Here is a 25,115-nt window from a genome sequence, read left to right on the forward strand (position 1 = left end):
TTAAAGGTAAACACACTGCTGTTCAAACAATGGCCTGGACTTGTTGACAGTAGAGATTGACTGTACTAGTAACTTCTGCTAAATTGTCCTAATCCTGTGTAGTCTCAGGGGTACAAACCAAGTTTCTGTAACATTGATTTTTTCCAGTCAACCTCTAGAGCTACTTTTCAACTTGGTAGAATGCAAAATACCATTTAAGATTCCTGAGCTGGAGAAGAATGGGTCAGAGTTCTTCTTCTGCCACTTAAGACAAGACATTTGTCCCTCCTGAGTCTGTTATTTCTTCTGGGATCTAGAAAGAAGATGCCCATTCAGAGGCTTGTTGTGAGGACAAATGTGGTCAAGTCCAATGGAGTCTTACTAAAGCAGGACCATTAGGTTTCCGATATGTAAGGAAATATATAGACTCAAACGTATCCTGTTATTGCCAGGTATGGGGGCACACATTTATAATCCCAACTACTTAGAAGACTCTGGTAGGAGGATCGAAAGTTTGAGGCCAGCCTGGGCAACCTAGCAAGACCTTGTTTCAAATAAAAAGGGCTGATGATGCAGCTCAGTGGTAGAGCACCCTAGGTTCTGCAAAACAAACAAACAAATAACAACAATAAAAATTCCTCTAGAACTGGATGTGGTGGCACATGCTTGCAATCCCAGCAGTTTTGGAGACTGAGGCAGGACGATTGGGAGTTCAAAGCCAACCCCAGAATTTAGTGAGGCTTTAAACAACTCAGTGAGACTCTGTCTCTAAATAAAATATAATAAAAGGGCTGGGGATGTGGCTCAGTGATTAAATGCCCCTGGGTTCAATCCCCAGTACTAAACAAACAAACAAACAACCTTCTGTTACCCAAGTTGCATCAAAACCCAGCCTTTCTACAGTAGAGTTATATTCTACACGATGTTCAGCCTGTATATGGGACATTTCTGTCTGTCTTCTAGATCTATTCTCAGCCCTTTCCAAGTTTCTGTGTTCCCAGGAGGCTGGCATATATGAACAGCTTTAACAGGCCTCATTGTCTTCTGCCTCCTGGTTTGTCTCAGTCAGTGAAGGGACTAGCACGACATTCCTGTTTCCTCTGTACTATTGAAGGCCACAGCTCTTACCAGGCAGTCCTCTCCTTATTCTTATCTATCCTCTGTGGGCTCTGGATACCCTACCTCCACCTGTACCCATAACCCTTGGGCCTAGAGTTGTTAATGGCTGCCCACCCAATCTCCGAGACTTGAACTTTATCATTCCTCCTAGTTTCCCTTAACCCTTCCCATAGCTTTAGTAGTTCCTGTATTATAAGCCATCTTCCATTAATCATTGGTATGATCTTTTTTTTCCTACTGGGACCCTGATTGACAAAGCCTGTGAGACTCACTTAGGGAGTCAGATGAGTTCTTATCTCCTTTCTCTAGGAGTTGACAGGGAGGCTGACTTGCCTTCCCCCTATAAATGGAAAAGTTACTTGATCTTTCTGTGTTGTTGTTTGGATAGTGTACTACCTGTAATATCATAGTTGAACCTGACACATGGTACTCTGAGTGGCCACTATTTGTAGAGGAGACGTTCTGTATTATGATGAATTATTCTGGCTCCTTTCCCCTCTGCTGTGTTGCCCTGGGTGCCAGCCTGCCGCCATCTCTACAGGGTAACTTGTGTTTAATATTTCAGTCTCTCCAGCATGACTGAAAACCTCTTTGAGGGAAGAGACCTTGAAACCTTACCCCATGATGAGATCTCAATACCCAACACAGGGCATGTACTTCTAAATGCTGTTGAAGAGATGAAAAGACAAATGAATGTTTGGTCATTCTTATTTAGAAAAAGAGTCAATGGGCAGCCTCTTTCTCTCTTTCCTAAACTTAGGGATATTCAAGTGTAAATAAGACGGCAAGTAGATTTTTACTATTCTAGCCAGGCATGGTGGAACATGCCTGTAATCCTAGGAACTCAGGATTAAGTTCAAGGCCAGCTTTAGCAATCTAGCAAGGCCCTAAGCAATTTAGCAAGCTCCTGTTTCAAAAAATAAAAAGGACTGGAGATGTGACTCCAGGTTAAGCCACCCCTGGGTTCAATCCCTGGTACAAAAAAAAAAAAAAAAGTTTACTATTATAAGATCATTCTATTCATGTTTATTAATTATAGCTTCTGATTGTATATATTTGGAAGATATTATTTATTCAGAACTTCTGTGTTCTACACACAATCCTTTTGGGGGCAGGTACCAGGGATTGAACCCAGGGGCACTTAACCACTGAGCCACATCCCCAGCCTTTTGTGTATTTTTATTTACAGACCAGATCTCACTAAGTTTCTTAGGACCTCATTAAGTTGCTGAGGCTGGCTTTGAACTCACAATCCTTCTGCTTCAGCCTCCCTAGTTGCTGGGATTACAGGTGTGCATTACCATGCCTGGCTATAATCCTATTTCTTACACATAATTTCATTCAGTCCTTCCCTTACCATCTAGTTTACTGGTAAGGAAAGTGAATTTGAAATGGGCTAAGTAACATGCTTATGGTCTTCCAGTTACTGGCCAAAAGTTGCTCACAGGGCTGGCTCTTTATTTTCCCATAATTGGCATTCAATTTTTCAAATTTTAATTCCTGGCAGTGAACCTGCAGAGACTGAATACCATGTCCACCATGTTGAGTCCAAAGACCCCAGCTCTCACTGAGTGTTGGTGGATTCCATCTGGAAGAGATTTAGAACCATGGAATCCTTTCTAGACAAAAATCACTCTGGCTGAATCAAGGGGGAGGAGGCAGGGTAAGCCCTCTATGGTCAACAGGCTGCAACAGAGAGCATACACACAAAGCTGAAGTGAGGGTGGGACCCTCTGAGAGAAGAGGCACATTGGCATAAAGTAAAAGGGAATATCTGGGAGAGATACCAATGGAGCCCTGGCTGGGAGTTTCTAAAGACGGAGGCTCCCTTGTGTGATGGCTTCTTGTTAAGTACAGAGATGGTTCCAGGAGGTATACTTGCTGCGTTGTTTTTCTTGCTTTGTTTGCTAAATGAAAACATCTCTGCTTAATTAAGGTCCCTTCACACACAGCTTGGGAGGGAAAATGAGGGCATTGTTCCACCAAATGGGAAAAGCACCAAATTGACAGAAAGCACTTATTAATTTCAGAGCCCCTAAGAACAGTTTTTCATACCCTGAAGAAAGAACATCCAAATAACATTTTTAACTTTACTAAAGTGAATTTCTAGCTCAACTGTAAAGTTAAATGTATTGAAATGTAATATCCACAAAGTCTACAGCTTAGTAAATTTTCATAAACTGAACACACCTGTGAGACCACCACCTGGATGGCATTTTAAAAAAAATGTCCTCTGTATTCTACTGTGGCCCAATAAATATCCCAAACAAAATTACCTTTGGCATCAGCATTCGAATTCTCTAGAATATAAAACTTACTTTTAAGTAATTTAACTTTGCCTTTTCTCTCTTTCACCCATCACAAGATACCACCCTCCTGCAGATACCTGGACATGGTCTTCTGGCCAGTCTGGACTGTTTTCAGCCTCTGTAAAAATCAACCCTTGGGGAGGGGCATGTGTGTACTTGTATCATTGCTCATTGCAACTGTGTGCCAGGGAGTATGGTAGATGCTTGAAACAGATTATCTCTAATTTTTACAGTGACTCTGATAAGTATTATTGTCCTCATCACTTTGAGAAGAAGTTTACTATCCTAGAAACCAACTACAGCTTGGAAACCACAGTTCTGAGATTTAAGTCTAGGATGGCTTCCCCTCGTCTTTCCCTCTCTGGAGCTGTGTGTGTTGACAGGCCAGTAGAGAGGAGAAGGTAATCAAGTAGATCACCCCCACTCCCTTCATCTGGCCCTGGGGTATTGATTTTACTCGTTTTGTTTCTTTTCTGCCTAAAACAGATAGATTCAGAAATAACTGAATCACATCCTGCTTTTGTGGATCCTGCTTTTCCCTCTGGTCATGCTAAGTGGTGGCTGAGCATCTGCCCACACACCAGTGGCTCTACTTTGTGTTTCTTTTCCCCATTTCCCTGCACCAAGATAAGCCATTGGTGCTTTGGTGCTGATGACCTCTTGCTGGGTTCCAGCCAGAAGGACAGGTCAAAATTCCTACTGAAAAAAAAAAAAAAATCCCAGCATTCAGAGAATGTGTGTACTCTGCTTCTTCCAGATCTTCCAAAGTAGGAACTTTGCCTTATCTATTGTATTCCTAGTGAACAGCACGGGTCAGGGTATCTATCCAGTAAATGCCTGATACATTTGCTGAACTGAAAAGCAAGATTGCTGTAGTGGAAAGTAAGAAGGTGACTGATCCCATCATGCAAAAGGATCTTTATGCTGTCATTTTTTGGTTTTGTTTTGTTTTTTGTACTGGGATTGAACCCAGGGGCTCTATACCAGCTCTTTTTTTTTTTACATTTTTATTTTGAGACAGGGTCTTGCTAAGTTGCTGAGGCTGGCTTGAACTTGCCTGCACATCTTCCCAATTCACTGGGGTTACAGGCATGGGCCACCTTGCTCAGCTCCTCTTTGCTATTCTGATGGACACTCCTGGGCTCAGCATTTTTCTGTGGCTCTTCTCACCTGTAGGGTAAGAAGCCTTTCTGATCTCATCACTTTCTGGTACCCATGCATCCTTCTCTCTGCCCTCCCTTCCTTCCCCTCCCCATCCTTCCCTGACACCTTGTCCTGATTTTCACTCCTACCAAGAATTTGTGCTAACTGACCTTGACTCTGTGCCCTCTCCCTGGCTCCCAAGGTCATTCTTGGAGCTGGAATGCTCCCTTTGGCAGACTTGGTTATTTTATTCTCTTGCTTCTCCTTTCTCCTCATATAGACCTCCACCTCTGTTAAAGCACTTATGTGCTTGTCATAGGTTTGTTGATGAGGTGGTGGTGATGGTGGTGCTGGGGATCGGAACTAGAGCCTCACACATGATAGATAGGCACTCCACCACCAAGCTACACCCCAGCCCCTGGCACATGGGTTTTTAGTGTTTGCTGCCTCATACAAAAGTAAGCAACTTAAGGGTAATGACCATGATTTTCATTGCTTTAACTCCTGGGACACAGAGTTAGCCCAGTAAATATCTGCTTCATGAATAGAAATGATTTTTAACAGCTTTTTTTGAGATATAGCTTGTATATTATACAATTTGTTCATTAAAGCCTATAATTCAATGGTCTTTACTATATTCACAGATAGGTGAAACCCCATGCCCCTTAGCTGTCACATCTCTAATCCTTCATCCACCTGCCTCGTCCCTAGTCAACCACTCGTCTACTTTTTTCCCTATAGATTTCTCGGTTCTGAACATTTTATATGAATGGAACCATGTAAGGTATAGTGTTTTGGGACTGTCTTTCTTCACTCAATGTTTTCAGAGTTTACGTTGTTGTATGTTTCAGTACTTCATTTCTTTTTATAGCCAAATAATATTCCATTGTACAGATAGGTGACATTTTCAGTTTTCCTACTTGATGGTCATTTGAGTTGTTTCTTTGGGGCCATAATGAGTGATGCTATTATGAGCATCTCTGTGCTAGCATTTTCTGTAGGTAGATGTTTTCATTTCTCTTGGACATAAATTTAGCAGTAGAATGACTACATCGAATGAGTAACTATGTTTCATGGTTTGAGGAACTGTGGAGATCTCTCTGAAGTGGCTGGGCATCTTAGGGTTCCCACAACAGTGTAGGAGGCTTCCATTTCTTCAGTTCTTGCCAATACTTGTTATTATGTAGCTTTTTTAATCTAGCAAAATAATGGATGTGAAATGGTATCTCCTGACACCAGGGGTGCTTAACCAGTAAGCCATATCCCCAGCCTTTGTTGTTTTTAATTTTGAGGTAGCAAAACTCCTGAAGTTGCTTACCGTCTCACTAAGTTGCTGAGGTTGGCCTTGAACTTGTGATCCTCCTGCCTCAACCTCTCGAGCCACTGGGATTACAGATGTGTGCCACTGATATCCCGCATCTCTCTATGTACTTATCGGCCATTTGTGCATCGTCTTTGATTGGTTCAGATCACTTATTTGCTGTTTAATTGGGTTATTTATCTTTTTATCATTGTACTCTGTGGCTTCTTTGTCTATTCCAGATACAAATCCCTTATCAGAGATATAACCTGAAAATATTTTCTCCCATTCTGTGACTTATACTTGCCTTTTCGTCTTTTCACTTCTCTGCTGGTTGTTTTTGTTTGGTTGGTTTTGTACCAGGGATTTTGTTTTGTTTTTGTACCAGGGATTAAACCCAAGGACACTCTATCACTGAGCTATATACCCAGCCCTTTTAGTTTTATTTTGAGACAGGGTCTCATTAAATTGTGAAGTTCTCGCTAAGTTGCTGGCCTCAAACTTGCCTCAGCTTCCCAAGTCTCTGGATGACAGGCTTGCATCACTGAGCTCCCCTAAGCCACACAAGTTTTAAATAATGATTATCCCAGTTTAATTTTTTTTTTTTTGGCATGTGTGCTTTGGTGTCAAATCTAATGTTTCTTTTTTTTTTTAAGAGAGAGAGAGAGAGAGAGAGAATTTTTTTAATATTTATTTTTCAGTTTTCGATGGACACAACATCTTTATTTTTATGTGGTACTGAGGATCGAACCCAGCGCCCCACAGATGCCAGGAGAGCGTGTTACTCTTGAGCCACATCCCCGCCCAAATCTAATGTTTCTTTGCCAAACTCAAGGTCATCTCAAGGTCATGAAATGCCCCTCCCCCCCCCCCGCTTTTTTTTTTTTTTGGTAAAAGTTTTATGGCTTTGGCTCTTACAATTAGGTCTTGAATCTATTTGGGGTAATTTTTAATATATAATGTCAAGTGAGGGTCCAAGTCTGTTCTTTTGCATGTAACTAGTTGTTTCCTCACTGTTTGTTGAAAAGACCATCCTTTCTCCATGAGATGACCTTAACATTCATCAAAACTCAGCTGACAGCCAGGCATGGTGGTGCATGCTTATAATCCCAGCAGCTTGAAAGGCTGAGGTAGATCCAGGATCTCCAGTTCAAGGCCAGTTTCAGCAACTTGTCGAGGCCCTAAGCAACTCAGTGGACCCTGTCTCTAAATTTAAAAATACCCCGAAGTAGGGGTGGGGGTGCTGGAGATGTGGCTCAGTGGTGGAGTGCCCCTGGATTCAATCCCCAGTACCCAATAAACAAACAAAACAAAACTCAGCTGACCACAGACTATCAGGATAATGATTTAAAAGCTATCTTAAGAGAGGGAGTTTTATGACTGTACAAGAAGGTGATTGACTAAGGAGAGAAGGGTCTCTCTCTCTCTCTCTCTCTCTCTCTCTCTCTCTCTTTATTGGCACAGAGGATTGAATCCAGGGATGCTGAGTCCCATCCCCAGGCTTTTTTATTTTTTATTTTGAGACAGGGTCTCTTTAAGTTGCTGGGGCTTCTCTAAGTTGCTGAGGCTGGCCCCAAACTTGAGATCCTCCGTTCTTAGCCTCCTGAGCCACTGGGATTATAGGTGTGTGCCATGGCTCCTGGCTGTCTTCCCTTTATTTGTTTGTTTGTTTTTGGTAAGGGGGTTTGAACCCAAGGACCCTTAATCACTGAACCACATCCACAGTCCTTTTTATATTTTTATTTAGAGACAGAGTCTCTCAAAGTTGCTTAGGACCTGTTAAATTACTGAGGCTGGTCTTGAACTCACAATCTTCCTGCCTCAGCCTCCCAAGCTGCTGGGACAGGTGAGTGCCACTACATCTGGCTATCTTCCCCTTTTATACGGCTCCCACATGCTGGGTCCTCTAGTCACCTCGCCTCTTCACTTGTATAAAGATGGTCCTGTTGTCCTTGTATTGAGGTTTTTTTTTTCTTCCTTTTTTCAATATGTGCACTCAGTTTTTATCACTTTCTTTTTTTTTAAGTATTTGCATTTATTTATTTATTCATTTTTAATTTTTTTAAAATTTTTTATTGTTGGTTGTTCAAAACATTTTATCACTTTCTTAACTCTCTTAAATATGCTGATTTGTTTTCTCTCCTTGGTATTGTATTTCATTTTTCTTCATCACTTTACCTTACACCTCCTTAATTTCTTCCTTTACCCCTCATTTCTTTCTTCATTTTGGGTGACAGATCCTCTGATGATGACGAAAGCATCCAAAATAAATAATGGCCGTGTCTCTGAAAGAGCTTTTATAAAACTCAGCTTTCCTTGATAGTTGTTCGAAAGGCTTAGGAAGGTTTGGATTGTTTGGATTCAGGGCAAGGGTGCTTGGTTTCTCTCCTCTTTGTGTAATTTATTGGTTATGAAACCACAGTTGAATGTGGCCTTTTCAAATAGCCCTGGACTCAGAATCTGCACTTGGCCTCTGTCTAAAGCTGATTCAAGTTCTGAAAATGACTGTTAAGACAACATTAAAAACCACAGGGAATGTGGAAATCACAGCTTAGGTTTCATAATCTCAGCCTCTTTATAACATAAAACCAGTACTAAAACGTTCTTGGTTTTCTTCCAACTAATTTAAAACAATAAGCAAAGAGGAAGGGATATTATCTTTCAAAGATAATACTTTCCATTACTGTTTCTTATGGTTTCTGCTTAGTTTTTGTCACTTGATAAGAACATGTTTGTGGAGCATCTAATGTATACCTCTTCTCTGAGTTTAGTTTTCTAAGAAATAAAATCATTTAAGTCATGGTATCTCGCCTTTAAGAGCTTCTAGTCTGGCTGGAGGGAGGGGTAAAAATAGCATATTGAAAATTGAACCAGGCATGGTGGCAAGTACCTGTCATCCTAGCAACTCAGGAAGCTGAGTCAGGAGGATTGCAAGTTCAAGACCAGCCTGAGCAATTCAGTGAGATCCTGTCTCAAAATAAAAAATAAAAAGGGCTGGGGATGTGGCTTGATGATAAAGCACCCCTGGGTACAATCCCCAATATAAAAAAAAAAAGAAAAGAAAAAGAAAAATTGAGCCGAGTACAGTGGTACATGCCTATAATCCCAGTGATTTGGGAGACTGAGACAGGAGGATTGCAAGTTGGAGGCCAGCCTCAGCAATTTAGTGAGTCCCTAAGCAGATTAGCAAGACCCTATCTCAAAATAAAAAGGAGTAGGAGCACTGGGGAGATGGCTCAGTGGTAAAGTACCTCAGTGGTAAAGTACCCCAGGGTTCAATCCCCAGGACCAAATAAACAAAAAATTGAGATGATATGTATGTGTATATATATACATATATATACATATATATATATATATATAGCCTTAGGACTTAATCAGGTTATTTAAAGCGCAGTTGCACTATCTCATTTTTTTTGTACTATTGATTGACTATCCAGGGCTACTCCATCTTTGAGCTAAAGCCCCAGCCCTTTTTATTTCTTATTTTGATACAGGGTCTCACTAAATTGCTGAGATTGGCCTCAAATTGGCGAGCTTCCTGCCTCAGCCTTGTGCATCACTGGGATTACAGGCAAGCCCCACTGCACCAGGTCGTTCAGCACCTTGATGTAAATGAGCACCGGATGCCCCTCTGCCTTTCCCTCAGGCTGCTGCAGCCCCTCATCCCACAGGACTGATCACAGGGAGCTGGACCTCAGCCCTCCTTTGTCCCTGAAGCCAGGTTCCCTTGCCTAGTAAACATCCTGTGTCACTGCACCAGCAGCCCTTGTTTTCAAAGACCAGCTCAGATTTCTCCAGGGAAGGGAAAAAGAGAGGGAAGAGCATGAGGAAGGGATACAGCAGAGAAGGAGTCTGTGCGTTAGTGTGGAGAGGGGTGAAGGGAGGAGCAGAGACTTGGTGGTGGAGTGTGGAATGCTGTTTTGCCCTCCCCGCTTTGCTTTTCCAGTATGCATTGCTTTTACTCATAAATATTAACGGAACAGCTTTCTGTTTACTGGTTCTTAACCTAATTATCATGAAAATTATATCAATTTATCCATATAACATCTGTTTTACAGATAATGGCATAATACTTAAAAATACCAGTACTTGGGTAAACGTGGATATTTTCCTGTTCATCACACAAGTCAATATTAGATGTTCAAAACTCTTTGTGGGGAGCATCCACATCTAAATGTATAGTTTAAACTTTGGAAACTAGTTTATTATATTGGGTATAGAAATATAACCCTTTTTTTTTTACAAGGTGTAGTGGCACACCCCTGTAATCCCGGCAGCTGGGGAGACTGAGGCAGGAGGATCCCAAGCTCAAAGCCAGCCTTAGCAACTTAGCTAAGGCCCTAAGCAACTTAGGGAGACCCTGTCTCAAAATAATAAATAAAAAGGGCTGGGGATGTGGCTCAGTGGTTAAGTGCCCCTGGGTCTAATTTCCAATACCAAAAAATGAAAAAGAAATACAACAATTTTTACTTACATTTTGTCAGGAGCCACACATCTGGCTAAATATAAACTTAACCTTAATTTAACTTCTTGATTGATAACATTTTTCCCAGTTATAAATGTAGTACATTTTCTTTGGGGCAGAATTTGAGTAATAGAGAACTCTATTTGGCAAAATTATCCATAAACCACCTTCAATCTTTGAGTGAATTAATTTTTAAGTTTTAAAGCCAAATAACAGTTATCATGTATATAAATAATTGATTATTGTATTAACTCATGACTTTTTAACTCTTTCCCTAGTTTCCGCTCCTGCGCACCATTCCCATATATTCTCATTTTATATAGGGTCTGTTCAGATCTTTTGATTTTTTTTTCAATGTACAACAAGATTGCTATCAGCTTGTTTCTATTCCTGTACTGGCACATAAATGTAGCAGTTCCTTCTATTGTATGCTGCCTTCCCTTTGGTTAATGTGAGTCTGGGAAATCTGACTCAGATATAGATGCAGGAAAGGTTGAAATCAGTTCACATGTGCAGTCAGCCTGCTGAATGCTTGCAGGAGACAAGAATGATGAATGCCAAAACATGTGTAGAAATGGTTCTATACTTTGAGGAGGAATTATTGTTCTTGTCTATAAAAATAATACAAAAGCTTCATTCATTTTGATACAAAGAAAGTTTTTTAATCAAATAATGGCTCCATCTATAAAACTTATATAGTAGTTATCATCATTGTCAACACCATCATCATCATCATGACTAAAATGTATTCAGTGTTTGCTGATGTTGTGCCAGGCATCATGATTTTTATGTCTCATCACATTTAAGCTCACAATTCCCTGAGTTGGCACTATTATTACTCCCATTTTTAAAAAATATTTTTTAGTTGTTGATGGACCTTTATTTATTTGTATGTGGTGCTGAGAATCGAACCCAGTGCCTCATGCATGCTCGGCAAGCTTGCTACCACTGAGCCACAACCCCATTACTACTCCCATTTTACACATGAACAAAGAGAGTCAGACAGACAACTAACAAGTTTGCAGAGTTCAAATCTGTCTGATTTTAGACCATCGTACATGTGGACTCATGGACTGAAATGTCATTATGGAACTAAGGACTACACAACTGTTCATAGCAGCATTATTCATGATAATTAAAAATGGGGAAAAAAAAACCCCAAATGTTTACCAGTTGATGAATGGATAAGCAAAATGTGGTATACCCATGAAGTGGAATATTATTTGGCAATAAAAAGCATAGTTGGTACAATGCAGATGGTCCTTGTAAACATTATGCTAAGTGAAAGAAGCTAGTCACAACAGACCACATGTGGTATGAGCCATTCATATGAACTCTCCTGAAAAGACAGATCAAAGCCAGAACACTGATTAGTGTTTTGTCTAGGACTGAAGAGATGGGGAATGACTTAATGGGCTTAGAGTCTCCTACTGGGGAGATGAAAATGTTGTAATGTGGATTGTGGAGATGGTGGTAAAAGTTGCACATATATTTTTTTAAAAAACCACTGAATTGTGTACATGAAGTGGATTAATTGTATGGTGTGTGAGTTATATCTGAATAAAATTGGGAGGAGGAGGAGTTGACATCATTTCATCCTGGTAGCCTCTGCTTCCTCCTCCTGAAGCTCTGTGGCATTAGGTAGGAAGTCCAGGCTGCCTTGCTAGGCAGAGGAGCACCACAGAGGCTGACCTCCAGCCCTGCCCACCCTCTGCATGCAGTTGTGTGTTACTCCAAGCCAGAGCCATCCAAAACTAAAAGATGATTGAATGATGGTTGTTTAAAACCGCTGCATTTGAGGGTAGCTTGTTATCAAGCAAAAGAGGATGGGGACCCATTGTAAGTCAAATTCTTGCCTTAACACTGTGACTACATAATAGTAACAAAATCAAATCCCAAGAAAGACTGGGCCTTAAAAAGGGGAACCGGGATGGAGACATTTACTTGATTAAGGGGAAATGAAATAAGGAAGAGTCAAGGGTGGTAGGGCATGTTTTAAATGGCAAGCTGAAGCCACCCAGGCTGCCTGCCAGCTGCTCTCTTTCCTGAAGCTCGCCTTGGCAGAAGCAGCTAACCAGCCACTTGTCCAGAATCTACCATCTCCTTGGCGGGAACTCTAGAGGACTGGCAGATCTTGATTCTGGAGGGAAAAATGACACAAAGTAACCCCATGCACTTGTCCTCCAAAACCCTGAAAGGAGAATCCCTGAGCTGCAAGGGGCAGAGTCATTACAAGCAAGGCTAAAGGCCAGGAGTCTGTCTGCAGTGGAGAGTGTCAGCAGTACAGACTCATTTCCCCCACCCACTGGTGCTGGGGATCAAATCCAGAAATTTATGCACGTTAGACAAATGTTCTACCACGGAGCTACACTCCCCCACTGGAACTCTCTTGATTCGCCTCGTCTCCAAATAGAGTCATCCTAAGGGGGTCATTTTATTTCTTTCTTTATTAATACATGTGCTCACTGTGTTGTCCAGGGTGGCCTTGAACTCATACTCCTCCTGCTTCAGCCTCCTGATTAGATGTGATTGTAGGAGTGCCCCACTATGCCCAGCTGTAGGTTTCTTAGGGGGAGTCCTGGGGATTGAACCCAGCAGGGCTTAACCACTGAGCTTCATCCTCAGCCCCTTTTTATTTTTTGAGGCAGGGAATCTCAGTTACTTGGGAAACTGCGGCAGGAGGATCACAAGTTGGAGGCCAGCCTCAGCAACTTAGACCCTGTCTTAAAATGAAAAAAAAAAATAAAGGACTGGAGATATAGTTCAGTGGTAAAGCACCCCTGGGTTCAGTTCCCAATACTCGCCCCACCAAATGGATGATGATAGGAAATGCATAGAAATGAGTTTAATTTATTCATTCAGCCAAAATTTTTAGTAAACCTATTATGCTAGGAAACAACCATAAACTACATAAACAGGGTCTCTGCTCATCAAAAGCTTACAGTCATGGGAGTAGGCGATTCCCCAAGGGCTCAGGAAGTGGCGTGGTCCAGATTTGTAAGAATCAGAGATTTCTCAGAAGATATAATGTTTATAATGGCAAAACTGAGGCTAGTTATCCAATTTTTTTTGCTCCATTCTTTGAAGGTCAAAGAAATGAAGGAAGGGTGGTATTTCTTTTTCTTTCTTTCCTTTTTTTTTTTTTTTTTGGTGGTGCTGGGGATTGAACCTAGGTCCTTGAGCATTGCGAGGCAGGCACTTAACCAACTGAGCTATATCCCCAGCCCCAGGGTGGTGTTCCTTATTGGGACATGCACATATGAATCCTAGATTCTCATCACCAGTGCAGGCTCCTAGGTCTGGCCACATGTGGCTTTTTTTCTGTGCAGTTTATTTCCAGCACCCTCCACCATTCGTTATCTTGCCCTCAATACTTTCTGAGCTGTGTGATGTGTTCCCTAGAACTTAATAGTGTTATGTTTTTCTGATTCTATGGGTTGGCGTGGTGGTTCTTCCAGTCCTTTCTCCAGGGCTTGCTCCTGGAGGGTCGGCAGGTCCAGGATGGTCTCATTCACATGTCCAAGAGTTGGTGCTGGCTGTTGCCTGGGCACCTTGGTTCCCCTCCTTGGGCCCTCTCCTTCTCCAAGAGGCCACCTGCTCTCTTACATGGAGGCACTGCAATGGAACAAAGGAGGAAGCTGGCCAGGCCTCTTAAACTTCACCTTAGAAGTCTCTATAATGTCACTTCCATTGCATCCTGTTGATCAAAGCGAGTCTCAAAGCCAACACAAGTTCAAGGGAAGTTGAAACAGACTCAGCCTCTTGATGGGAGACACAAGGCAGTCACAGTGGAAGGCAGGTGAGAGGAGCTATGTGGCCTCCGTGCACTTGATCACCTATAGAATGCCTTCATGATTCTGACACTTGTGTTGCCCTTCACCTTCTAAGAAGGGGCTGGCCAGTATTATATTAAATAATACTTAAATAGCTCTGAGCTCTTATTGCCCACCCCAACTCAGCTGTTATTAACTCCAGGCAAGCAGCCTAGTAACTACTTCTCAGTATGAACAAAAATACAGAAGAGGATTGACTTAGAGAGGGATTTAAATAAGAAGTGTTTAAATGAGATCATCCTGAATTAGAAGATTTTAAATGAGAAATTGTAGCTTTTATAAATTCTCTTTATATAAAATTATATTTATATTCTTTGAACTTTTAGAGTCCCCCCCCCCCCCCAAAGACCTTTGATGATAGCAGCAACCCAGTGAGAAAAGTAGAACGGGCGTTATTTTCCTTATTTAATATGTGTTTGGAGGACACCGAAGCAGTGAAAAATGGCATGTGGCAGTCTGAATTCGGGTCCCAAGACTGCTGCTTCCTAATCCTATGCCCTTCTGTGACTTGTATTTAGCAAACTTCCTAATTCTTCTGGGAAGAGCAGAGGGAGTTTGAAAGAGTTTCTCTTTCCATCAGTTCATAGCCTTTAGGAACAAGGTCGTCATGTCCTGGTGTGGGCATGGTGGGGGGGGGGTTACTTAAGTAGTGCAGGCCTTGGCATTTACAGTGTCTTTTGCATTATAAAGTCATTTACTCACATGTGATTGTTACAACAGCTCTGTGAAGGTGCCATTGTACTCCTGAGGAAAATGAGTCTGGAAAAAAATAAAGAGGGCTTGCCTGATGTCTCAAAGCTGCTAAGTGGAAACCTTATCTGATTCCTAGACCAGTGTTCACTCTGTAGCATGGTTGGGCTGTAGGTCAGAAAGCACCGAGGATGGACACCATGTGGCACTCAGGTGTACTGTGCAGTTATCCCTTACAGTGAGGGCTGTTGCGTGGTTTTCCTCATCTGGATGAGAACTGCATTTTTCTTGTGTAGATGCAGAGGAAGCTGGATTACAAAGATCTCTAAGGTTTCTTCCTGCTCTAGAGTGAAGTGGTTCAATTTGTATTGCATATTATTGTTTGAAAGGAAACGAAGCTTTTTAAAAGAAAGACCAGCTTTCATATGGAAGACAGAAATTACCAGTCACAGTTTTACAAAAGAAGATGATACAGCCTTGTGTTTGGTATTTGACCTTGGTATTTGACGAGATTCTGTTTTTCATAAAATTGTGTGGATGAACATGGACCTGGAGCTTATATTGAATAATCCTTAGTCTGGAAATCACACGAAATGCAGGGAAAACAATGAAAAGATTCTAATAGAGACCTGTCAATAAAGATGTGAAGGATAGGAGTTAAATAAGCATGAAAAATGGAGGCAAGATGGGGAGAAGCAGGAGGGAACATTCCAGCATTCAAAGGCCCTTTGGAAGATAGAGTATGGGATGTCTGCGGGACTAAAAGAAGGCCAGTGTCCCCGAAGAAGTGAGAGTGATTACTCATTTAATACTGGGGATTGAACGCAGGGGTGCTCTACCACTAGGTTACCTCCCCAGCCACTCTCCACCACCACCCTTTAATTTTTTTTTTTTTTTTAATTTCAAGACAGGGTTTCAGTAAGTTGGCCAGACTGTCCTCAATCTTGTGATCCTCCTGTCTCAGCCTCTCAGATCTCTGGGATTATAGGCTTGTGCCACCATGCCTGGCTACAATGATTCTAGTGAGACAGAGGGCGGGATTTTGCATGCATTATAAGCCATGTAAACGACTTTGGTTTTTATTTTAAAGGCAATGAGAAGTCATTGAAGTATATTTTCTTATTTTTTCTTTTTGGTTCTGGGGATTGAACCCATGTACTTTACCCGAGAGCTACATCCCCAGCCTTTTTTTATTTTTAATTCTTTTTTTTTTTTTTTTTTTTTGCAGGGGTAAGAGGCTACTCTTTATTTTTTATTTTGAGACAAGATCTTGCTGACTTGCTGAGGGCCTCACTAAGTTGCCCAGTCTGGCCTAAAATTTGCAATCTGCTTGTCTCAGCCTTCTGAGTGGCAGGGATTACAGGCATGTACCACCACACCCAGCTCACTAAAGTATAATTTCAACAGTGGCAGGACATTATCAGATTTGAATTTTTGAAAGATGATTTTAATTACCATATCAGGATGTAGGTATATAAAGTTGGGTTGAGAACAAAAGCAGATAGATAGATACTCTAAGAAAACACCGTCATTATTTCAGTTAAAGGTATTGGTGTTTTCGGCTAAGGTGGTGGCAATGCAGAAAGAGAAGACCTAGACATACATGAGAGAGATTTAGGAAATAAAATCTGCAGTTCATCTGACAGATTGTGGGGGTGGGAGGCTGGTAAAGATGTAGGTATTGGGGCTTTTTTTTATTATTACTTTTTCCTGTTCAGAGAGTGGAAGCACTCACTAGCACAGAACCTGGTTGGGAGGAAAAGACAGGAGCTCAATTTTTGTTAATTTTGAGGTGTCTTTTCAGCATTTATATGGATGCAAATGACTGGAGTTGGGTGTAGAGACCCTGTCTGGGGATGTATATTTGGGGATCTTTGAGGCACAGATAGTAACTGAATCTATAAGGATGTTAGAGTTCACCCAGGAGATTATGGAATGAGAAAAGAAGTATTTGGGGTTTGAATATCAAATGATTCCAGCCTTTACATTAATGCATAATGTATTATTCCAAAACTTAAAAGTTCAGGGAGATGAGGAGAAACCAACACAGATGTGCTGAGAAAGAGGTGGGAGTGGAGGAACAGGAGAGGAATATAAGTGTGTTGTCACTTTAGCTGGAGGAAGTGGTCAGTAGCATCTAATGGTACTTATGTCAACCTTAAAGAAGACTTAGATTTGTGTTACATTGTGTCATATTTGCATGCATAGGAGAATGCTGATGGCCCCAGTGAAGCGATTTTGAAGGGCAAAATCCCAAGGAGTAGAGAAATGCTTAGGAAGCAAGTTAGGTGAAGATAGGAAGATTGTAAAGGACTGACTTATGTAGCAATCTTAGCTCAGGCTACTTTAGCAAAATTACCATAGATTTGGGTGGCTTAAACAAACAACAGATGTTTGGGAATTTCAAGATGAAGGTGCCAGCAGACCCTGTATCTGATGAGGGCTTGCTTCCTGGTTTGAGGATGGCTGTCTTGTCATTGCATGTTTGTATAGATAGAGCAGAGAGAGAGAAGCATGCTGTCTGTGTCTCTTCTTGCAAGGGCACTAATTCCATCATGAGGGCTCCAGCCGCATAAACTACCTTCCAAAGACCCATCTCCAATCCATCACATTAGGGATTATTCAGCATATACAAAGAATTGGTGTGTGTGTGTTGGGGGGGGGGGTTACAAACAGTCTACAGCAGAAATCTTGTTAGCACAGTGATTTGAGAAATGGATTATGTCTTTAGGAAAGAAACACTAGCCTTTTTAGAAAGGTGGGATGGGGCTACTACTTTGCAAGGTGACTATCTTGCATATCATCTATGAATGGTAAAGTCTTAGATTTTATTTCCAATTTTTTTCCCTTATTACCAGAAGAAAATGCATCTGTTCACTTCTGAAGCAGATCCTCTCTTAGAATTTACATTTGTGGCAGCACATGACAGCCAAATCTGTCTGTCTGACAAGTACTGTGATACTTCACAGAAGTCTATGATTTAGGATTTCAAATGAGCTATGCTCCTTTTGTGTTGGTTTGCTTTATATTTCTTTCCCCTTTTTTTCTCCCAGGCTGATGGCCCCGGAAAACACACTCTTACAACCCAGGGAAGAAGAAGGAGTCAAGTATGAGCGTACCTTCATGGCATCTGAATTCCTGGATTGGCTGGTTCAGGAAGGTGAGGCCACCACAAGAAAAGAGGCTGAGCAGCTTTGCCACCGGCTTATGGAGCATGGCATCATACAACATGGTGAGTGTATTGATTAGCATTTGCTGTAGTAACAAACAACCCCACAGTCTTGTGATTTATAACAACAAGCACTTTTTTTTTTTCTCAGTCATGGTTCTTTAAATCTGTTGTACCTCTGCTTGGGTATAACTTGCTAGTCTGTAAGCTGAGAGTCAATTTCAGATATGTGTATCATGCCTTCTTGTTCTGGGACACAGTCTAGAGGAACATCCACTGCCTGGGGTATGTTGTTTTTACAGATGACTGCAGAAGCTGAAAAGGACAGGCAGATTCTTGAGATGCTTTCGAAGCTTCTACTCAGATGAGAATGTAACATCACAAACAACTCCATGGCCTAGGGAAGTAGATATCTTGGGAGGAGAAAATGAAATTTTTCTGAACCATGATACAAGTAGCCACAGTGAAGGGTTAATCAAAAGAGACTTCATAAAGTTTTCATTTTCTTTATAGGGCTGAATCATAACGATGCAGTATAACCTATTGGTTCAGAGCTGTATCAGTTACCTTTCGCTACATGACAAATTATCCTAAAATTTAATACATAATGTATTATTCCAAAACTTAAAGTATCAAACAACAATAACTTTTATTATCTCACACAGTTTCTGTGGAATTTAGGAGAAGCTCAGCTGGGTGGTTCTGGCTTGGGTGCCACCTGAGGTTAAGTCAAGACATTGGCCAGGGTGATAGTCATCTGAAGACCAGCCAGGCTGGAGGACTCACTTCCACAGTGATTCACTTGTTGCCAAACAGGTTGGTTCTGGCTGTTGGCTAGAGGCTTTAGTGCAACACTGTGTGGACTTCAGCAAGCTGCTTGAGGATTCTGGTGACCTGATAGCTTGGCTTCCCCCAGAGAGGGAGGAGCCAAGAGAGTGAAAGGCAGAAGCCACAGTGCTTTTTCTAACTGAGCCTTGGAAGTCAGACTCTGCCATTTCTTCAATAGTCTATTGGTTACATGGTCAGCCCTGTTCAGTGCGGGAGAGGAGGCAAGGATACCAGAACACAGTGACCACTGGAGCCATCTTGGAGGTGGGCTGTCACTAATCATAGCCTCCCAAATCCCAGCCCCACCATTTACAGCTGCTTACCTTCCCCTGTCTCGAAAATTGGGATAACCTCATAGGGTGGCTGTGTGAATAAATGGATAGATGTAAAGCACTTGGATCAGCACCCTGCTCTTAGTAACTGCTTAGTCAGTAGCTGTAAGATGGAGGCTTGGGGCTGGGAGGAAAGAAATCGGAACAGGACAGCATTTTGCCAAATGGACATTACTGCTGGTAGGTGTGAACTTGGAGTTGGTTGGAGTGATGGTGTTTTCCCGGTGAGCCATGGTATGTTTGAGTTACAATTGGTTCTGCCATCTTTGCTCAAGCAGAAAACTTCAGGTGATAACCAGGTTCTGTGAGAAAACCAGCCTCTTGTACTATGATTATGACTTCTCTCATGACTCATACTGTGCATGAGAGAAGATAGAGGATGTCATGAATTGTTTCCAGATGACTTCAAAGGAATGACTAATTACATCTCAATTACAATGAATTTTAAATGCTACAAACATAAGTGCCATAAAGATGCAATGCAGGGCTAGGGATGTGACTCAGTAGCAGAGCACTTGCCTAGCATGCACAAGGCCCCAGGATCAATCCCCAGCACCACAAAACACATACATACATACATACATACATATAATGTAAAGGATAAAGTTAAGACTTTGATAGCAGATCTTAACCACATCAGTTTGCATTCCATGATTTTAGGAGCATTGAATAGTCTGTATAGCAGCTGGACTCATTGTATACAGCACAGCAATTCATTGCTGGATTGCTAATTTAGAGTTACAGAAATGTAGCCATCATATCTGTATATGTTAGGGCTCATGATAAATACCAGTTAGTGTCTTAAACTAAGTGAGACCCTGTCTCAAAATCAAAAAGAAAAGGGGCTAGGGATGGAGTTCAGTGGTAAAGGGCCCCTGGATTAAATCCCCATTACCAAAAAAATAAATAAATAAAAAGTGTTTTCATCAATTGAAACCAGTTGGTATAAAAATCAGGCCCACTTATGAAACCTTAACTAGCTTCACCTATAAATGGTGAATGACATTCTATTATCAAGGCAGAATTTGTTAGTCACGTAATTCATTTGCATGCATATTTATGTTATGTGTTATGTCTGTGTGGATATATGTATATACTAATTTTTGGTACTGCAGATTGAACCCAGGATGGCTTTTCCATTGAGCTGTATCTGTAGCCCTTTTATTTTCCGTTTTGAGACAGAATCTCAATATAATCTTGTCAAATCCTCACATCAATTCTGTGACATTGATATTACTATGACAGTTTTACAGGAAGAAATCTGAGGTCCAAGCCTTTAACATCTTTTTTCCCAGGGTTGCTTTGCTGACCAGTCCCTGCTAGGCATCCATGCCTTAGAAAGAGGCTTGCCTATGTCCAGTAAGCATGTAACCAGGTGTGGCTGCCTGGCACTGTGGCAGGAGCAGTTTTTAGTACAGTGTCTAACTCTGATGGCCTTCAAATGCTAGCTCTTGTATATGATCTGGTCAATTCCAAATCATAGCTAGCATTTATAGAGCTCCTACTGTATGCTAGCAGTCACTGTTCTAAGCCTCTATGCCTTTACTCTTTTATTTCTCTGCATACTGAGTTAGTTATCATAATCATTTTCATTTTGAGATGAGATTAAGTAAACTTGCTGAAGATGAAAGCTAAAAAGTGATAGATTCAAGATTAGGGATCAAGCCAGTCTAGCTTTGGAGGCAAACTCTCAAATACTAAAGAAGATAGGGTGCTAAATGTAAGTCATAGGGCACTAGGGGAAAAAAAAAATTCAACTTTTATTATATTAGCTTGCACAACCTGGCAGAGGTTGCAACTATAAAATACCGTTAGCCCATAAAATCTAAAAATTCCCTTTCTCCAAACAATGACTATGTGCCTTGAGATTTTTGTGTAACCTTTGCAAATGGGATGAACACGCTTCTTTACTCATATTAGATACCCACTACCCCCAGTGCCTTAGCTGCCGTCCAGCTATCTCAGCCTTAAAAGGAGGGAGATGGAAACTGGATAATCATGTGGGTAAACTGCTCACAGCTGCAGCAGCTGACCCTGGAAAATCAGGCTATTGCTGCTGTGTCCAGGCGTATAATTTTCTCTTTTAGAACTTTAGCTAGAGCACTTCAACAATTTTAACACTCCAGAAAGCCCTCTTTCTTTTTCTTTTGTTTTAAAAAATGTATTTAGATAACATTGTGCAATACATAAAGTAGTTTCATGTGAATTAATTTTTCCAATCCCCCTGCTGCCCCAAGGTAGTAATGATTATCCCTTCCCCTGGTGGAAGAAGGTTGCTGAGACATCTACTCTGAAAGCCATAAAGAACTTGGGAGGATAGATGCTGTCAGGAAAGGACCGAATGAAGGAAATAGAAAGCAGAGGCAGCTCAACAGTAACCCAGGTTTATTCAGGACAGAGCTGCAGTTGGGGGCCCAATGGAGACTGAGATCTGTCTTCCACTGAGGTAGTGACAGGGGAGTAAAAAAGGAGGGGATTTTTGCAGTTAGGCCTTTACCAGGGGGTTGTCAGGGAAGAGTCCATTCAGGTGTTTTTCAGGATTTCTCAGTCCCAGATAACAATTTCCTTTCTTTGCATGATAATGGAGGATTGTCTGGAGGACTGGCCAGGCTGCCACCACTCTGGTTCTAAGATTGAGGCTAAATTTCCAAATGGCATTGCCTGTGTCAAGTTCATCTTAACAAGTGCTTGATCCTGGCAGGAATCAATGGCATCTTTCCAGTAATCAAGGTCATTGACAGGGTTCAGAAACCTGCCTAGAGAAAGACAAATAATGAAAAGAAATGAAAAAAGGAGAGAGGGAAGGTGGGAGAGAAGATGGGAGGGAAGTAGAAGGGAGGGAAGGAAGGAAGGACTGATGAAGGTTAAAGGTAAGATTGTGTAGGGGAAGAAAAATAACTTTCTACCCTTTGTGAGTTGTTTTTTTTTTTAAACTGAGAATTGAACTCAGAGGTGCTTAATCACTGAGCCACATCCCTAGCCCCCTTTTTTTAAAAAATTTTGAAACAGGGCCTTGCTAAATTGCTGAGGCCTTGAACTTGAAATCCTCCTGCCTCAGCCTCCCGAGTGGCTGGGATTATAGCCATGGGCCACTGTGCCGTGCTCTTCATGAGTTCTTCACTGGATTCTTGTAACAACAGGAGAAAAACAAGTTTAGTAACATGCATACCTCTTGTTACATGGGAGATAACCCGGAGAAATGAGTGGACTTCTAGAGTAGATCTCAAAGGCATAGTTTAAACTTTAGACCTAAATACCATCCTTATCTGAAACAAAAGAAAAAGAAAAAAAAAAAAAAGGCAGTGAACACCTGGCTAAATGAAAAGGCCAGGCTGTAGAGCCAGAGCAAACAAAGTAAGGTTTGTTCAGTAGATTTAAACCCAGGCCTTCTCCATTGGCTCAGAGTCCCTCCTGGCTTAGTCATCCTTCCCTGTGCAGAGGGAGACATGCTTGTGCTTACACATGGACGGTTCTTTTATAAAGGGACAGATTTTCCCAGCTACTGCTGTGCCTGCTGATCCTAAAATAACTAACTCAAAATAATCCTCATGGCTGCCTCTCCCTCTGGAGATGTCCTGCATACTCCCTGGAACGTGTCTTCCTTGCTTTACTCCCAAAGGCCTGTCTGTCTCCCCTGCCCCCCACCTCCACCCCTTGATTGCCCCCATTCTCCCTTGAATATGTATCTGCTTTCCTAACTAAACCTCTTTCTCTGCCTCTGGGGGAAAACAAAATTCTCATGTCAGAGAGGCATGTTCTGAGGTGGGATACTGTCTCCTGCAGTCATATTTTGGGATAGCATATTGTTTCCTACAGTGGTATTTGGGGATGGCATTTCCTGAGCATCATCAGTCGCAACATGCCCAAGCCACTGAAGAGAAGCTATTCTAACACTTGACAAAATGGTGAGAAAATGGTAAAGGAATCTTTATTCAAGATTCCTGCAACGGAGGCATTGTGGTAGGGGAGAAATGGGTTTAATTCTGAGCAGAAAAGGACAAGTGAGGATTTATAGCATGATGACGGGGTCCCTGGAGGGAAGATCACTAGGAGGAGACATCACTAGGAAGGATTCTTACTAAGCTGTCCTTCCAGGTTGATTTTTTTTTTTGGTACTGCGGATGAAGCCCAGTGGTGCTCTACCACTGGACTGCATCCCCAGCCCTTTGTATAAATGTTTATTTTGAGACAGTATCTCAAAATAAAGACCAGTTGTCCAGGCTGTTTTGAACTTGGAATCCTCCTGCCTCAGCCTCCCGAGTTGCTGGGATTCCAGGTGTGTCCCACCTGGAAGGCCCAGGGTTGTTGCTAAAGGCAGGCCAAGGACTCACACGTCAAAGATGGGAGATGAGGACCATGAAAAGATACTTCAGATACCAAAGGTGAGGGATTCTTGCTGAAATAGTTTAGCAGGATTCTTTGCTAAGACTGGGATGGGCCAGCCAATGACAACAGGATAGGGATTGGGAGAAACAACAGCAGGGTCAAGGCTGAGTAGAAACAGGGTTCAAGGAAGCCCGACTGAAGTTTGGTGGAGGAGAATTTTTGTCAGAGCTGACCTATCCTTGCTTGCCTACCTGCTCTTCCTTTCCACAAGGCCCTCTTACTCAGTCTCTTTCTTTGGCATGCGGTGACCTTTTGCCACTTCCACCATCAAGAAATGGAGATTTTCTTCCATTACAAATGGAAAAAAATACACCTTTTGTTACCCTTAAGTAGTCCCTGGGTGTTTTTAGGATAGAGAATTTTTCTCCATCTTTGTATCTCCAGTGACCTGGACTTTATATATATTAATTATCCCTTGACCAAAATGCTTAGGACAAGAAATGTTGCAGATTTCAGGGTTTTTGTTGTTGTTTGTTTCTTTTTGTTTTTGAGTTTGGAATATTTGCACAGACTTTATCAGTTGAGCATCTCTGATTTAAAAACCCCAGTCCCTAATGTGTACACACACACATACACACACACCAAAAAAAAATAAATAAAATAAACAAACAAACAAAAAAATCCAAAATGCTCTGAAATTCAAAACTTGATGCTCAAGGGTTTCAGATTTTTGAAGCATTTCAGATTTGGGCTTTTTAGATTAGGAATGCTCAACTTGTAATAGCACTCAGTAAAAATGTATTGAATGAACAAATGATAATATTGACCTTTTGTTGAGAACTTGACATTTGCTAGGCACAGTAGATGTTTATACCAGCTAGAGGTCTTTGAATATAAGCGGTCCCAGTCATCCCAGAGTCAGTTAAAGAAAACACTGAAAAAGCAAGCTACTCTAAGAAGAGGAACCAAAGCAGCTACCAGGAACCAGTGTCTACATGGTGGTAGTCTATCCCTCCAGCTTCCTATGGCCAGATAAATCTGCTCTGTTTTCTGTCTGTTCAATTACTCTTATGATGCAGATATTCTAGAGAGGAACCCAATTGGCTGATTCTGGCTCACTTGTTCCTCCTACCCTTGGTCCTGAGTAGGGCAGGACACTTTGATTGACAGACCTTCTAAGTGGGATAGATGGAGTAGTTGCATCAAAACCAAAACAACAACAACAACAAAATGCAAGCTCTGTTACTACAGGGAAATGAGTGCTAAGCAGGTGAGCACAGCAGCAGATAAGCTGGTTTTAAAAAATTTTTTTTAATTACATTTGGCTCTAATCTTGACAAGCAGTCAATACACCCGATACTGTCAGCTTATTTCTTTTGATGAGGATGTTGAGGAAATTGCAAATGATATAATCATTCTTACCTCCAATATATTAAACTTTGAATTAAAAAAATTAATAATGGGTAAAATATTTTCTCATTCTACTTTCAATATTTAATGTTTCAACCCATAATCAGCCACTATAATCTAATTTTTATTTTCTCAATTTAGAATTTCTGGGAATTTTCCACTGTTCTCCTTCATGTGTTTTGGCTGTTTGCCTTTTTATTATAGCTGAA

General features: G+C 41.4%; 1 protein-coding gene across 1 annotated transcript in view; it reads left to right on the plus strand.

The window, feature by feature from the left end:
• The window catches only part of Deptor (DEP domain containing MTOR interacting protein), a 144,871-nt gene that overhangs the window by 56,957 nt on the left and 62,799 nt on the right, over positions 1-25,115 (plus strand). Inside the window, exon 4 of the mRNA XM_015486419.2 lies at positions 17,895-18,073. Within this exon, the coding sequence (XP_015341905.1) occupies positions 17,895-18,073 (179 nt within the window). The remainder of the gene's footprint in view (positions 1-17,894; positions 18,074-25,115) is intronic.

Source organism: Marmota marmota, unplaced genomic scaffold, assembly GCF_001458135.2.
Source record: "Marmota marmota marmota unplaced genomic scaffold, marMar, whole genome shotgun sequence".
Classification (NCBI taxonomy): domain Eukaryota; kingdom Metazoa; phylum Chordata; class Mammalia; order Rodentia; family Sciuridae; genus Marmota; species Marmota marmota.